This window comes from Trachurus trachurus, assembly GCF_905171665.1.
Source record: "Trachurus trachurus genome assembly, chromosome: 6".
Taxonomy (NCBI): Eukaryota; Metazoa; Chordata; class Actinopteri; order Carangiformes; family Carangidae; genus Trachurus; species Trachurus trachurus.
The window spans coordinates 23,411,564-23,428,044 of NC_139897.1; the positions used below are offsets into that span (position 1 = coordinate 23,411,564).

The window sequence follows — 16,481 nt, forward strand, 5'->3', positions numbered from 1 at the left end:
GCTGGTGGTGTGCGTGCAAGCATGCGTGTGTATATCAGTAAGGAGTGTGAGTGAGAGAAAATAGGGTTTGCATTGAAGTTAGTGTTGAATAAATTGAATTCAGTTTTATAATAGAGAGTAAAAAATGGTCGTCTTATCAGGTGACCAAACAGAGCAGGGACACGTAACCTTCTATTTTCTTCATAGACACATACTTCCAGCCATTTTAATATGTAAATTGGACACTTTCTCCTACCCTCAGATAATAACAACCATTATGATTTTAACCTTGTAGAAACACCTGGGTATAACATGTTGCACATGTGTTGTTTGACACTGATATTTGTCGTATTATGCACCAGTCTCTTCTCCTTACCGCTGGGCTTTTTAATCAGACAAACAGTAGGCTAGCTTCCAGCTTTTCCAGTGTTCCTACCTGTATTCATTTTGTACCTTTGAACAACTCACAACTGCCTGAAAACGAAATGAGGCCTGCAACCCCCTGATATACAGTAGGCATGTGGGTAATGAGCTTTGTCACTAAAAGAGAGGATTTTTCACACGGTTTTAATTCATTATTGAAATAACTCCACAGCTAAGTAAGAAAAAAAAACGTACAGGAATTTAAACAGTACTATGAACACAAAAGTGTTGGCATAGTCTTTGCTTATATTTTTTCCATTACATAAAATTCCTTGTGACCCCCCTCCCCAACCCTCACCCTCCTCATCATCTCACAGCTCAGTGGAGGGGCTCCAGAACTTGAGCTTGCCTCCCTACTTCAAACCAATTTACCTCTTAAACTCAGTATATGCATGACCTGACCAGTCATCCTGGATTGCAACGGCTGTTTTGTCAAACCTAATGATGCACATTTGTGGAGAGGGAGTTGAGGACATGAATATCCATCACACTCCTGCAAAACAACAGAGGCCCAGCAGAAAAACAGACTCAGCTTTAAGGGAGAGATGGATGCATTCAGCGTACGCCTTGAGAGTTTCTTGCAGACTCTAATGTGATCTGTATAGCCCTGGATGTGGAACATGTGCGAGTGCAGGTGTGTTTGTTTGTGAGACTCAGACTGGCCAATTCTGACTTGGATAGAAGTTAAAGATAATTATTTCAAAAACCCATGTTGTTTTCCTTATTTTTCACTTTAAAAGGTGGTGTTGTCAATGCCATACTAGGTATGATGAGTGCCACCACTTAACCTTAAGGACTGATCGGTTTGCTCCAGTGTATAGAGAAAGTCTTCATATCTAAATCACATTGTTTGTCTTCCAGAATGACACATAAGACTGTTCCCAAAATGATTTTGAAATGTTTTCTGGTGCATAATGTCTGTTTAAAGCTTTGTAAATAAATATTCTTATATGATATGTTTTCTCCTTGAAATCGGTGAAAACCACACAGAGTCTTGCAAGCATTCACTCTTCGGCCTATTCTGTTAAACCTGTATATGATCCCACTCTCACATGTCTTCCTAGGGCACAGAGTGGCAAATCACAGCCACACAGATGTTATTCAGCTCTTTCACCAAATCATTCACTGACTCAGCGCGGTGAAAAAGTGAATGGCTGGAAGCTCATTTTTCTGTTGACATACCAGCCCGACCGTCGGCCGTCTGAGATTGAGATAACCCAGAAAGAAGTAGTAGTAACTCTGACTAGTGTTACAATAATTTAATGTAATTTATTTTTACATTTCAATTTTATTAAATATTGCATGTGATGACACAAGAAAGCTATAATTTAGTTAGGATTAATTACCAAAGCTATAACTGGTATGACATACAGACAGGTTTCTGCATTCAAAAGTGTATTTTCCATGTCAGAGTAAATGTTTTTACCACATCAAAGAGCTTCCTTTAACAGTGTATACTGTTGATAACAGAAAAACAGTAAGTGTTTAATAGAGGAAACTGCACAATAACTGCACTATTTACAGTAACTGCTATTCAGAAGAGGTGCCAGCAAAATGTCTCACCTAAGTGAAAACAAACCAGAGCAATAATCAGCCTTTGTGCAAAGAGCTTTCCTTTATAGCACTCCCTCCTCAGCTTTTATTTTCTCTCTGAATTAGCGCTTACCACAACATGTCTCCTTTTTACTCCATGTATCCCACCCACACCTGCTATTGACACACAAACATGAACAGATGCGTGCAATGTATACTAGCATTTTGCTCCTGATGGAACTGGATTACTAGTGGGCGGCAAGGCTGATTTCTCCCTCCTACTCCCAAAACCGTTGGAGTTGTCGGCACACACTGAAGAGCAAGGCTTGGATCAGAGTTATAAAGAGCTCATCTGTCTCAACACATCTACAAGGGCGACAGCAAAGAGCCCCTCTCAGATAAGAACTTCTGAATTAGCTGTCAAAATAAATAATTTACATCCACAATGTTTATCTGTTAAGACTCTTTTTTGTTTTATTACACATCAACTTATTGCAAGTGACTGCACTTTTCCTATTTATAGTATTTTTCATAGAAAAGCAGGTTTGACTCATCTAAAACTCATCAGTAATCTGTTGTTAGATTGTTTTTAGGAGGACTGGCCTTGAACAATCTGGATGGGCTCGTATTGTGCCACGACTCTGGCCATGGATCAGCTCTAATGAGACACCTTGACAGTCAAACAGATGCACTACGTTCCTGCCATCCCCGGCCAGGCTCCTGTGTATCTTTTGAGTGCTAAGAGCAATCCCTTAGCAAAACATACACACTTACCCCCCCTCACACACACATACACACATGCCCACACAAACCCTGACTGGGCTCTGATGTCAGCTATAGCAGCTCAGAGTAGCCCCTGAGGGCATAGTTCTGCAGTCCAGTGGAAAGAGTAATATTACAGCCTGCTTTCTCTTACATTGGGGTCACAGTGTGTGCCTCACGACACGGCTCTTTCTGCCACTCAAGCAAAAGTCTGGACAAATCGCCATCCTGCTGGAGAATTATTTCACGGTGCAAGCAGAACGGACAGGCCACTTTTCACTTTAACAATAAGTTGTTTCTGTTTGCTTTCTGTTTTTTGCTGGCTCCTGTGTGTGTGAGCATATTCAAAAATGGATGTGTGTGTATGGGCAGCTAAATGAGGACGTGGGTGGTCATTGTGTTTGTGCACTGTCTCATTTGTTGACTGATTTGTTTGGGTCTGCTCTGGTTTTGGAGATAAACACATAGAACCAGATATGAATATTCCTAATGGCTTTTTAATGTCTTTCTAATTTGCCCTTTAAAGATCTCTAATGGACTGTCCCCGTGTTTGCACAGAGAGGAGGAACAGTGGATCTGACTCATTTAGTAGTTACCTTTGAGCCCACACCAAGGCAGACAGATGCATTATACTTCTTCAGAACTTTATTGTGGTAGGAAACAGAAAAGTCTGACATTAATTCAACATAATGCTTAGCTCCATTGTACAATATTTCTGCGCATTTACAGTGAATTTGGGAGTTTATGTTGAATGAAAATTTACAATTAGAAGGTTTCAGTTGATTTTCAGAATTTACCGATGTGATTTTTACGTGTCTTGCACATGTACGTGTCTTATTCACACTGCGCAGCACATTATGTCAAGGTTGTAGATGTTATTTTTAGGTCTATGACAACATCGACGTTTGAGAAGTAAATGAAGGAGAAACTGGAGTAGGTATATTATCCAATATTTGCTTTTGGCAAACTAGTTAGGTAATTATCTCGTGAATTTTGTGATTAAAAGAACGTTTGACATTTCAGCACATGCTCTTGTATTGCCAAGAGTTAAATGAGCAGATAACGTTTTATGGCTTTTGGGGTTTTTTCTGTGTTTTTTTTTTCTTTAATTATTTTTTGTACTGGCTCTACCTTTAGTTGTTTAACTGAGATGCAATCCAATATTTACATTAAAAAAAAGTGTAATCCCCAGGCTCTATGTCAGCATTGTTTGTTGCCATGTTATTTTTCGCTACTGGTGCACAACAAATCATCGACCACCCTTGATCTTCAAATACAGCCTCTGAAAGATGTGGACCCTGAATTGGGACACGGCTTTTGTGCTAAACTAAGTGGCTGCAGAAAACTATATAACCCAAAAGTATCAAATAATTTCTTCAAGGAATTATGAACAACATTTGTGCCATACTTTCACCTCGAAAATGGTAACTGGACTGCACTTGCACAGCACTTTTCTAATCTTATCGACCATGGACACACAAGGTAATACTGGCACTGAAATGCTCCTGACATCTTTTCCATTTTTGCACTGCAGTTTCTAGCGACTTATCAGGTGACATGCGCACTAATACCATTATGTCGATGATAATTATATCAGGCAGTATCGCACACAGAGATGCACACAGTTTACATTTAATGATTGGCCCTTTTTATCCACATCTAATACCCTTAAAACATTATGTGCTTGTAACTGTGTGTGTGTGTGTTCCTCTGTCACTGTGTCGTAATGATGAAACAGTGATGCAACACAGAGATCACAGGGTGTGTCTGATAGTGTAGTCAGTGATAGGAGCAGTAAGACATAGGGAGGTTAACAACCTATGACTCTAGTCTGTTTTATTGGAGGAGCCTGTCTTATGAATCATGTGGTTTCTCTACGTGTGATGGTGCATGTGTGTGTCTATGTCTTTGTGCGTATGTGTATGAGAGAGAGGCAGCATGTACAGTGATATATGTGTCATTAGTTTATTTAGCCTCACAGTGCTGTTTCTTTTGTTACAGTACAGCCTATGTGCTGTTTAACAGTAGTAATCACTGGCAGGGAAAGTGTGTGTTAGTGAGAGCAAGAGGGGAAAGGTGTGAACAGAGGTTGATTGCAAAGCCATTTCCCAAGGCTTTGTTGCACTCTGTTAGCTGAAGAGCTCCATTTCAAAGACAATTTGTCTGCTGCTCAGCACTTCGGCAAAGAGCGGCCTTGTGTTGAAAAATGTGTGTGTGTGTGTGTGTGTGTGTGTGTGTGCGCGCGCACACTTTTTTATGCAAGTATGAGTTGTGTTTCATAGAAAAAGGGCTTATGTATAATCTTGTGTGTGCATGTAAGTATATTCTTACAGTATATGCTTATGTGTGTGTGTGTTAACGTGTAAGCACGCATTAATGCCTGCATACAGAGAAGTGGTGCAGTAGAACTCCTAAATCAATCACTTGTGACATTAACACAGATGCAAGCCCCTTCCAATCATCATCTAGCAGCCATCAGTGGCCTGGCTGAGTGGTCACATTAGCGGGGTCATGATCCACTCTTCGGCTCGTTCTCAAGGCGATTCTGGCCTGGCTGTTCGCCCACAAGATTTTTGGAGAGGTCCTCCATCATCTTCAAACCTTTGCTCAGCAGGAGCTGCTGCTGCTTCAGCCACACTGAGATGCGGCCTTTGCACAGGAAGTGACTCTAGGCCTGTTTCTCTACACCACTGTTACAACTATAACATTCTCCTTTCTTTCACTTTCACAAATCTTATACTGTATATGGGAACTGCAAACTGCTTGATCCACTGACTGTACATTCTCTCTGATGATTTCATTTCATACTGTAAATCTCTTCTGTTTTTGTGTATGTGTTAACTAGCACTACATTTGGATCAAAAGGGAAAACATATATTCATGATATGTGAATCTGTATCATAAGCATGTGTGTTTATTTTGTTCAGCAGTAAAATGAATGCACAGTAGGGAAAACAACCAGATTGTGTTTGCCCTACGTCCTAAAAATGTAATATCTCGAAGCATTGCTTTTCTAAATGCAAATGTTCTTGAAGCGTGTGCTTTGGAAATTCAGAGGAGTTATGAGACAAATATGGAGTATTTGAAAGTCTGCATTGTTGTGTTTACCAGTCTGAGTTGTGTCAAACCAAAAACTGCAGTCCCCAAAATAAACTGGGAACTTTTCTGCATGATAGACTCTGTATTTGACAATATGGTGCTTGCATGCGAAAAATGACTTTGATCCTTGATTTATTTATTTATTTATTTTCACTCTCCCCCAGGTATGCTGTTCTGCGAGACCCAGCGGGCTGGCTGAGTGTGAACCCAGTCAGAGGAACTGTCAACACTTCAGCCCCGCTGGATCGTGAGTCTCCTTATGTCCATGACAACAAATACACAGCTCTCTTCATCGCCACAGACAACGGTGAGTTGCAGTTGCCATACTGAATTAAGGAAAAAGGCAACTAGATGTATGTGACAGTTAAAATAAGCTATAAAATCTTCAGATCATTAAATGTCAATTTTGCTACTACGGTAAAAGCTATTCAAGTCTTTGAATCTGAAACTGGTGCGTACATGATATCTTTCAGGACATCTTTATCTTTGATACAGAAAAAGTAACACTAACACTTTAAACAAGCACGTTTTGTAAGCTGTTTAAGGTGTTTATAGTAGTTAAAGGGAATTAGATTGAAGTGCTTAAAGATTTACGTATACAGTGGGAGTGTGCCAGCAATCACACCAGAAATCCACTCTCTTTTGCATTTTAAAATATTTCCTCCTAGGTGATGAGTGCTGGTGCAAAATTGTTCAAGAAAATATATGAAAAAGTAGAAGCAAAGCACATATAGTTATAGCAAGGTATAGAAGTAGAGTAGACCCACAGACTTGGAAAGGACTCGCTTCGTTAGTTTGACATGGTCACAGTGAAAGTATCACTATCCCATGGTGACACTGGGATGGCCTTATGCGGCATTGCCTCTATTGGAGCATATGGTGGCTGGTCGGCAGTGTCGGTGGAGCTGCTACTTTGAGACTTTCCAAGGCACAGATGAAAGTGCTGAGAGCCCCGACGTGTCTCTCCCCTTTCCTCTGTGGTTCACTCTCCATCTCAACGTCTCCCTGTGTCTCCCTGTCTCTTTGTCCCCCTCTCTCTCTTGTCTCTCTCCCACTCACTATCAATCTATCTGGTCTCCTGTGCTCAGGGAGATTCTGACAGATCCATTAGAGGAACTGAGAGATTCTATTAGTAGGCAGCAGAATAGCACTGTTGTGCTGGGGAATTCAGTAGCCTTAGATAGATGAGCATTGAAAGAGGAGTAAGGATGAGGCAGGAGAAGAAGGTGGAGGAGGTGGAGGAGGTGGAAGGGTCAAGGGAGGAAGAGAAAGGAAGGGACATAAAGGGGAGATAACAGGGAAAAGATATAGAGCCAATGAAGTGAGTAAGGGAGATGTGGGAAAGAAGAGAAATGCTGAAGATTATGAGTGAACAGAGAGGTTAAGATTGGTGTTGGAGCCAGAAGTGGAGGCAGGGCCAGACAGTGCAGCACTTACAATGATCACATCTGTCTGGATGTGGATGATTGTTGTAACTTCTTCCCTTTTTTAATTTACAGGCTAGAGTGTCATTCAATTGATGCGTACAGTATGTTTCATACATCAATGTAAAGTAATGAAACAGATGTCTTTTTGCTTGCTATTAACATACAAATGTGTTATAATAAATCCTAAGCATACGACAGCTTGCAGTAGACAGCAACAGTTTTGTACGTCATTAGTCACAAATCGATAGATTGGAGAACGCTAGTTAGGAAGTCAAACAATCACCAAGTCAGTATAGTTCTTCCAGGGGAGGACTTGGATCGTTACCAAATTTCATGGCAATACACTTAGGAGAAAAAGTAACAGGATCACCAAAGTTTTGGATTCATCATCTCAGGATTAATTGTGTGTCAAAAATATGAGGCAGATGTGTGTCGATGCTGCTCCCAGACCATTCTTTTGCATGGAATTAAACACAGACAAGTGGAACCATAAAAACCACTGAACCTCAACCTTAAACAACTGTACAGCTGAATGCATGTGGCTTATGTGCATGTGAGCAGAATACTCTCCACTTGACCCCTACCTCACCTCTACGCACTGCCATCAACAGGACAAATTTGCTCCTTCCCCACAGCGATCTGTGCAATGATTGTATGACAGCCCGCCTATGTAGACTACCAACAAGATATCGATTGACCCTTACGTCTTCATCTTTATCGTTATGTGCAGACTTCAGAGGAATACATATCCACCATGCGCTGCAGAGAAAAGAGGGTGAGAGTGAGAGAGGGAGAAATGGAGCCTTGTCAGACGGAAAAATAGGAGGTCAAAGAAGAGGCATGAATGAGTACCACGGCCAAAAAGAGTAATAATTGAGAAGATTTTATGGAATAGGATAAAATCAACTTAAAAGTAATACTTATTAAGGGAGGTTAGATGTCATTAGATCATCTAATTGTTTTCTAGCTGTATTTCATAAAAAATAATACAATTAAATCTGCTACCTCAACCATAAACCTCCTACACGGTATTATTTCTCTGCCAGTTTGTGGAACTGAAAGTTAAAAGTGTTTTTGGAATAAGAATTGGTTCCATGGCTGGTTTCAGCCAACTTGACCTTGTGTGCGAGCTTGAAACAGGAAATATACTCTTGGTAAATGTTTTGCATGGTTAGCAACAGATTGACCGCAGCTCCCGGTTAGCAGCATGAGGGCAGGTCAGCTGGAGCAGCCCTCCAGGCAGCAACAGATGGTGAACGATGCAGGAAACATACTACAGGGAAGGAAGAGTGTCAGGATCAAGGAAGACAGGAGAGTGGAAGACAGTAATAGGAAGAAGAGAAGAGAAGGGCACAGCATCTTATGGTTTAACAACGTAGTGAACTAATGGCAGTGTTACACCAATAACAACGGAGGTTACACTTTGCTGCTGTCAAGGTCAGAGGTCATCTCAGCTGGGGTTTTGCAGAAGTGAGTCTGGAGTCTGGAGGTTACAATCTGTTCATACAGTAGCAGTCAAGTGCACTTGCAGGGGAAGCCACTCGTTACTCCATGATGTGGATGTGTGGCTTTCACTGCATGTGCATATACACACATGAGGGTAAATCCATGTGTTTATTTACATGCACTGTTGCTCACAGTCATAAGTGAAACTGTGTTTGTGCACATTGTATCCAAGCTCCCATCATGTGCTTCTGACTGCAAAAGCCACAACCCACTTTTGTCTGGGCAGCATAGCATCACCTGGCAGACTCGCCGAGCAGTGCAATATTGTTTGAGGTGATACTGTTCCAACCTGAGCAGAGGGCTTGACGGGTTGTTTATATAAACTCTCATCAGTAGCTGCTGGTTTTGAACTCAAACAAATTCTCCTCTGCTCTCTCATTCTCCGCCGGGACGCCAGCTGTTCCCTTCTCCCACATCTTACCCCCTTCTCCTTCCATCACATTAGTTCTTGGATTCAGCGCTGGAGGATCTGTGCGTTTGTTTGTGTGTGTGGGCGAGTTGAAGTTGTGTGTCGATCCTGGTTTTTAATGTCTTTGTCCTGTTACATGCGGCGCCTCTCTGGCTTGCCCCTGTGTATCCACTCACTGCTGTGTGTTGTGTTTCAGTGTTTTCTCCTGCTCCTCATTTAAATGTTAAACCGCCTCCTGGTGGGAGTCATTTGTCATTGGGAGGCATGAATACATTATCAAAGCCCCAGTCGTCTGAAACACGGTGATGCACACACACACACATACACACACATAGTCCTCTGAGTCTGCCACCACATAACCTGCTATTAAAAACTCTTAAGTTATGCACGAAAGAGCAAAACAGTGTTTGCTTTGAACACATGGACATAGGAAGGGGAGACCTCTGTTTAGACTCTGTGTGTCTGTCCATCTGTATCACAGTGAGACATCCTCCACACAGTCATAGAGAGCTTTGTTAATTACAGGAATATTAAGTATTACACACACAAAGACGCACTCAGACTGAGCAGTGCGATAACGTCTCAGCATTTATCACAGTCAGATCACATCCCCTCTGGTTTAAATCAAAAGGAGGAGGCAAAAGGATGGAGGGGTTGCTGAATTTTAATGGGTCAGAGAACAAACTCTTTACTGCTCAGATGGATGTAAAATTAGATAAAACTGTGTGTGTGTGTGTGTGTGCAGCATGTGTAAAGCTGTCCACCTATCTGTGACAGGAGTAATGGGTTCATCATCTCTTCTCGTAAAAGAGAAAAAAGGGGGGAAAGTGGAAGCAGCTGTCAGTAGTGTGTGTGTGTGTGTGTGTGTGTATGTGTGTGTGTGTGTGTATGTGTGTGTGTATATGCACATTTGTGTGTCTTTAACATGTGTCCATCTTCATGTGTCTGCCGCTGTGCTGCCTCATTGCCATACTAACTGCTGGGAACCAGTGTGCCGCTCATTGCCATAATGGGCTGAGTAATTTCCGTATTTCAGGCTAGCCTGGACACAATGGTTTCGCTACTAAGTGTTTGTCGTGTCACCAGCACACAGTTGGCCAGCCTGGCAGGCTAAATGCAGATAGATAGACTCATGTTGTGTCTTTAGTCAGCTGTGATCAGCCTGCCTCCAACTACAGCAGGGAAATGATAGAGTATGAGAGCGAGTGTCTCGTCCCAGTGGGCTGAAATCCTCAGGCTGAGGGTAGAATAGAGCAGAAGAGAATGGAAGATATTGCAAAGATGAATGTTAGTATTTACAGATGGTCTTTTAGTTCCCCAGCTCTTATTCTTGTTAATGGTAATCTTCATGTTGTTAAATGGGTTTTTCTCTGCATGGCCGGTCAGGCAGTCCAGGGTTGTTTTTTTTGTTTCCTGGTGGGGTTTTCTGAGTTCTTGGACTGTGGGTTTGGACCTCCTCTGTTTCTGTTTGTGTGCATATGCGTGGCAGCAATGGGCGACACGCTCACACACAGCATCAAACGGCCAGTGTGAGTCTTGGAATTGATACCTAATGACTGAGAAAACAGCGCAGAAATTGGACTAACGGTACACAAGCATGGTCCGACTGTGTCCACAAAACACTGTTTCACTGCGGTAGAAATGTGGATTTTCCTTTCACAACTGGGTCAAAATGAGACACTAAACTTAGGTGAACTGAGCTATATTGATATTTATTTTATTAAACTGCTGACTTTTTCTTTTAAAAGGTCTCTGGCTTTAAAAATCTCCTTCAACCATTGCTTCAAACGTTGAACTGGTCCAGTAGGTTTTATGTTATTCAATATTATATAGCAGGATAAGTACTTTCACTGTCGCATGTATAATGAATCTCTATTAAACCCTGATTTAGTTATTGATGAATTGGTGTTGATTAATAGAGGCTGTGGGACTGAGATTTCAACAGATAAAGGCATAGTGAATGTTAGAAATCAGCCATGACTGCTTCCTCTAACTTTTTCAAAGAATCCATTATGCTAGAGCAAGAGAGCAAGAGTTAAAGATCAGACTGTGTCTAATAGAATGGTAAATATAGTAACAGGAGACTCAGTGTCAGGGAGACCAAAAGACAGACATGGCAGAAAATGAGACGAGCTCAAGAGACAAGAGAGGGAGAACAGTGAAAGGCGAAAATTAAAAAATGACAGGACAAAGTAATGAGGTGATTCTTTTTTTTTTTTTACGGAAATGAAATAAGAGAGGATGTAGACTTTGTGAGCATTAGCATTTTGGACCAAAACAGGGTTATTTGAATTCTGGAAGTGTTTACCTCCCCTCCCTTTCTTGTGTTGAGGTCGCTTTCACTTCATCTATATATCTCTCTCCTGTCAATCCCTTTATAGAGACAGCCACAGAGGCGAGCAGGTTAACTACCTAGCAGAGATGTGTTCTTGCTCAGCCAATCAATTGTGACCCTGCGCGGCAATATGCAGGGGCGATGCCAGCGTGAGGGAAGACAGCAGGGTGGGGAATCACGGCATCCTGACCCAGGGTAATAGCAGTGTAATGGGATATGCTCTGGAAATTGTAAGAAGATCACAGCTCAACACAGTCCTGCCTTTTGGTGCTTCCCCTGTCTTCTCACACTGCCTCATTAACCCCAAATACACACTGTGTCTTTTCTCACTTTGCCTCTGTCTTTTATTTCTCGACTTGTTGTGGAACCTCTTGGGGGAAGTTGCCACCTTGTAAACAGGCCCACATTATGTGTGTGATTAAAGAAAACCTTTGTTTGGCTTTGCCAGGGAAGAAACGTCTCTCTCTCTCTGTTGTTGGCCGTTATCAGGCCCCGGCTCTCCTGTGTCCTTGAATACTGATTCATCCCCAGATCAAAAGTTATCGCTGCGCCTGGCACGTTAAAACAAACACTCCTCTACCCACTCAGCAAGAGAGCCTCTGTCTGAGCACAGTGATGCCAGGCAGCCTAAAACATTGAGCAGCTGGATATGTGGAAAGCAACTGTATTCAATACCATTATAATTTAAAAAGTGCCCTCCACCTCTGCACCCAGCATATATCCACGAGGGCTTCGTTTGTGAAGATACAAACGGCTTTGGGTGTAGTTTCAATGACAGGGATCTAGATGAAATGAGATTAGTGGGTAGTAGAGATGGAGAGGGATAGATAATGAAAGATGAAGTCAGATGATGGAATCAGGGAAACATGGCTGATGGAGGATGTCTTTCAGTTTATCTTGAAAGCATGTCATTAGAACAACATAGGGAATCTGTCAGAGGCTTCGCTCCTGATGAAGAATTGAAAGCACCATCTGTGTAAGTCGCTGTGTATGTGTGTGTGTGTCTATGTGTTTATGGGCTTTGCAGTGGTGGGATGGTGGTGTGCAGGGGTTGGAGGGTGTTTTCATTATATGGCCTCACAGTTTAGAAGTTGCTACTTCAATTAACACCTTCTGAAATTGGCAGGGAACTTCTCAGGTCTATACTTCCTCCAGCCCATGTCAAAACTCCCAAAGCACCTGTCATATGCTATACACATAAATTGTTCATACAGGAAGTCAACTAGTAATTTGTGTTGAGTTGATAATCCTTGGTTTCATAGTTTCAACACACATACAGAAATAGTTCATTATGGGCAATACACTTTCTGTTTCTTGCCAAGAGATAGATGAGAAAATCTTTTCCACACACATACAGTACCTGTCCATTTAAATGCAAGAAAACAGCCAGCAGCTGCTTAGCTTAGCGTAGCATAAGTACTGTAAACAGAGGAAAACAGCTTGTCTCTCCTTATCTGAAGTTAACAGAAACCACCCACCTGACGGTGCCGGTCGACCAAAAAATAGCAACAAAATCACCATGGTGATTGTTGACTTTTCCTCTAGCACCACCTCCACGACAAAGTTTTAAATTATCCTCTAAAATATCTCAACATCTAGTTGGATTGGCTTGTATAGACATTCATGGTTCCCAGAGGATGAATAAATAGACTTTGGTAATTCCTCATGTCTCCTCTAACGGCACCTTATCATTATTATTATTATACTACTAACTTAGTACATGCATTCAAGCCATCCTGAGGGTGTGATCACTTTGACAGTCCTCTGACTTTTCATCCAGCAACTTCATAAAGTCTAGATTTTAGTTTTGTGTATGCTGATTTATGGCCATGTACCAAACTAATCACATCCTCTTCAGTCTCTGGTGTAATTTGATATTTATTCTGAGATGTTAAACTAAGATGGTGAGCAAGGCAACATCATCAGATTAATGTTAATGGGGTTGATTCTGTCATTTAGCGCAAAGCACCGCCGTGCCTATAACTGCAGATTAATGGAGCAGGATGGCTGTAGTATTTTGCAAAGGTAGAGCTCCTAGTACTGCTCCTAGTTTTGCAAGCTTGCTTATGATGGCAGGAAAAAGGCAGAGACGGATGACCTTTTAACTTATTTACTGACTTTTCGTCTTGTGTATGCTGTATGGATTTTCTGGGCAAACCTGTCCATATTTAGACATAAAGTTATCTAGATCCATTCACACACTGCACAGTAACGACAGAGCTGTTGAAGCTGACTGTCAGCTGATGCAGTTGATCGTGCACGGGATGGGAAGCGAGAGGAAATATCTTGTCTCTCACATCTCATCTTCAGTGGTTGGGACTAAGATGCAAGAAAGGGATGGAAAAAAGTGATGGAAATCTGGGTGCAGTTGTCAGAGGTGGGATGTTCTCAGTCGTCAGTTGACATTGCAGGAAAAGCACACAGGTGTTATGGCTCTTTTCTATTCAAGTGTGTCTGTAAGTCGTGACAGTGAACAAGCAGCCTGAAACTAAAGCAGCAAAAATGGCATCAATACACCATTCATTTTTATGTTTAAACCTGTGTGATATCTTAAAATGTCTTCAGTGAAAAAAAACCTACAGACAGTATGGAAGAGAACTGATGGAGGGGTAAACAAGCCACTGTTTTGGACCTTTAATTATATGAACATAATTGTAAATCTGAATGTGGAACAAATGTTGGCTTATTGCTGTTTAGTCAGAAAATATTCTTCAATAAAAAGTAAAACAGGTGAACTGTTCAAAAGAATCTTAAAATAATTTCTGATTCGCCCTGTGGGCCAGAGATCTTGCTTAAGTGCTGTGAATCGTGAGAATTTAACAAACTTGCTAATTAAAGTTGTTTCACTTGGATGCATAGACACTTTTTTTTCATTTTGATCCGACAGCTTATCGCAGTAGAAATCCTTCAGCAGAGTTTTTCTGGGTGAAGACCAAAATAAGAAATCTCCTAAGGAAGGCAATTTTAGTGTTTAATTAGCACAAAAAGAGCTTGCAGTGTAAGCCTACTTAAAGCCGTATCAATACCCTCATTCTCAAATCACTCGGTATAATAGCCAGCAACTGATAACCCAAACTCTATTCTGAAAGTAATTTGCCAGACTAGCAGCGATGCACCTGTCCCCAGCATGGCTTCTCTCCCCGAAGTCATCCCTCTTAATGACTTGTGCCTATTGTAATTGGCTCTGGTTGGTTTCATTTACAGTTCTGATCAGCCAATCAGATTAGCAGGGTGTTATGTGATAGTATTTGCCAAGGCCCTGAGGAGACTGATGAGTGATGGGACAGAATGAAGTGGGTTATCTGAAGGGAGTTTTAACAAGGTTTTGTACTTGTACAGTGACAAGATGGATAGTGAGAAACTGAAAAATTCAAAGCTAAAAAGGACATCATACACTTCAACATTAGTTGCTACTCTTTCCATGAAACGCATTGATCAGAGAAAAGTGGAATGGCAGAATTGTTGTTTGATTTTCATGTAAAATCAACAGAGAATTGATTTTACATCTCCGAACTGATGCAAAGTAACTTGGGTGTTAATATAATTGTGAGTCTGTCATTTATAAGTATTTGAGGGTTTAAATGACGGAGGGAAGAAAACCCAATCTGAAGAGATGAGGCAATGACACCACTTCCAATACACAGAATACATTGTAATCAATATTTGAGCAAGATTCACTCTGCGATGAGCTCCAGTATCTGCCATGGCACAAAACATTTGTATTCATGTCTTTGTTTTTGATTTGTTTTCTACAGTTTGTCCGAGGTTGTGTGGAGTCTCACTGTGTGTAGATTACTCTTCTCTGTTTGTGACTCGTCTTCTGGCTGTATTAGGTTGGTCTGCTGTGGTTGTGGAAACAACCCAGGACAATACAGCACAACATTGTTCAACAAACTGCAAAGGGGAAAAAGAAGTTTCACAGAGTGATCAGTTAGAAACCTCGATATAATGTGTTCCCATTGTGCGGGAACATGTTTGAATGGAGTCATGTAGCTTTAACAAGAGTGGACAAGAGTGGAAAGTGTTAGAGGAGATGAAGAGAAATGGGAAAATGCAGCAGTGCATGTGTGTATTATGTCTCAGTATTGTGCTGATGAGAATAAAAAGTTACTTTTTTTCTGTTCTGGCTGACAGGGAAAAGATGTAACTACATTTAGGTTGGATTTTATGCCAAGGCAGACACTTCATATCATCATATAATTTCCAAAATCATTTTAGTTCAAAGCTCCTTTCCTCCTGCTCTCCTCTCCTCTCTTTCTCATTTTAGATTTTGCCTCCATTTATCTTTTCTCATTCTCCTCCATTACCTTTCTGTAGTCCACCTGTGAATTAGTCTTCCTGACTGTTTAGCAGGAGCATAATGTATTGTGACATTTTCCAGCGAGCCATTCCTCACACGTGTACTGTAGCCCCGCTCCTGGCTTGCTCTGGTCTCTGCTTGTTGTTATTTCATTTCCCTCATCATCTGCTTTTATGCGGCTGAGGAAAATAATCATAGTAATAACAATGCTGAATATTCTTAGCCAAGGGCATCATCCACGGGTTGTTTGTACCTAAGCTGTCCTGGCATTTAATGGTTATTCTAATGAGAAAAAGAAATGTAGCCAGATAAGAATAGTCATTTTTCAGCTTTGTCCTTGGTGACAAACTCTACAAGTGGGCTTTCTTTTAATCCTGGGAATTCAATTGTGACTGGTGCGTTGGCCAGACTTATTTCACAGTAAGAGAAACTTATCAAATGTATGACTTTGCCAAAAATGAAAATGGAACTGGCTGTACTCCCCCCTCCTTTTTGAATTTGTTGTGCCTCTTGCCTTTACCTCCTCTCAGAAAAATTCATAGCTACAACACATTTTCCCCCTAAGAGGACAGACCAAGTGCAAACAGATCATGGATTTTATAGTCACCATACCATGCCGGGGCAGAAATCGGTACATTTCAAACCGCTGCTGGTCACAACCCTATCTTTCATTCCTTTTCTGCAATACAGTGGCAAGAGAAAAGTTAG

At 41.4% G+C, this 16,481-nt stretch overlaps 1 protein-coding gene across 1 annotated transcript in view; it reads left to right on the forward strand.

Moving 5' to 3' along the window:
• Window positions 1-16,481, forward strand: part of cdh13 (cadherin 13, H-cadherin (heart)) — a 306,474-nt gene that overhangs the window by 264,649 nt on the left and 25,344 nt on the right. Inside the window, exon 11 of the mRNA XM_083974351.1 lies at window positions 5,961-6,103. Within this exon, the coding sequence (XP_083830477.1) occupies window positions 5,961-6,103 (143 nt within the window). The remainder of the gene's footprint in view (window positions 1-5,960; window positions 6,104-16,481) is intronic.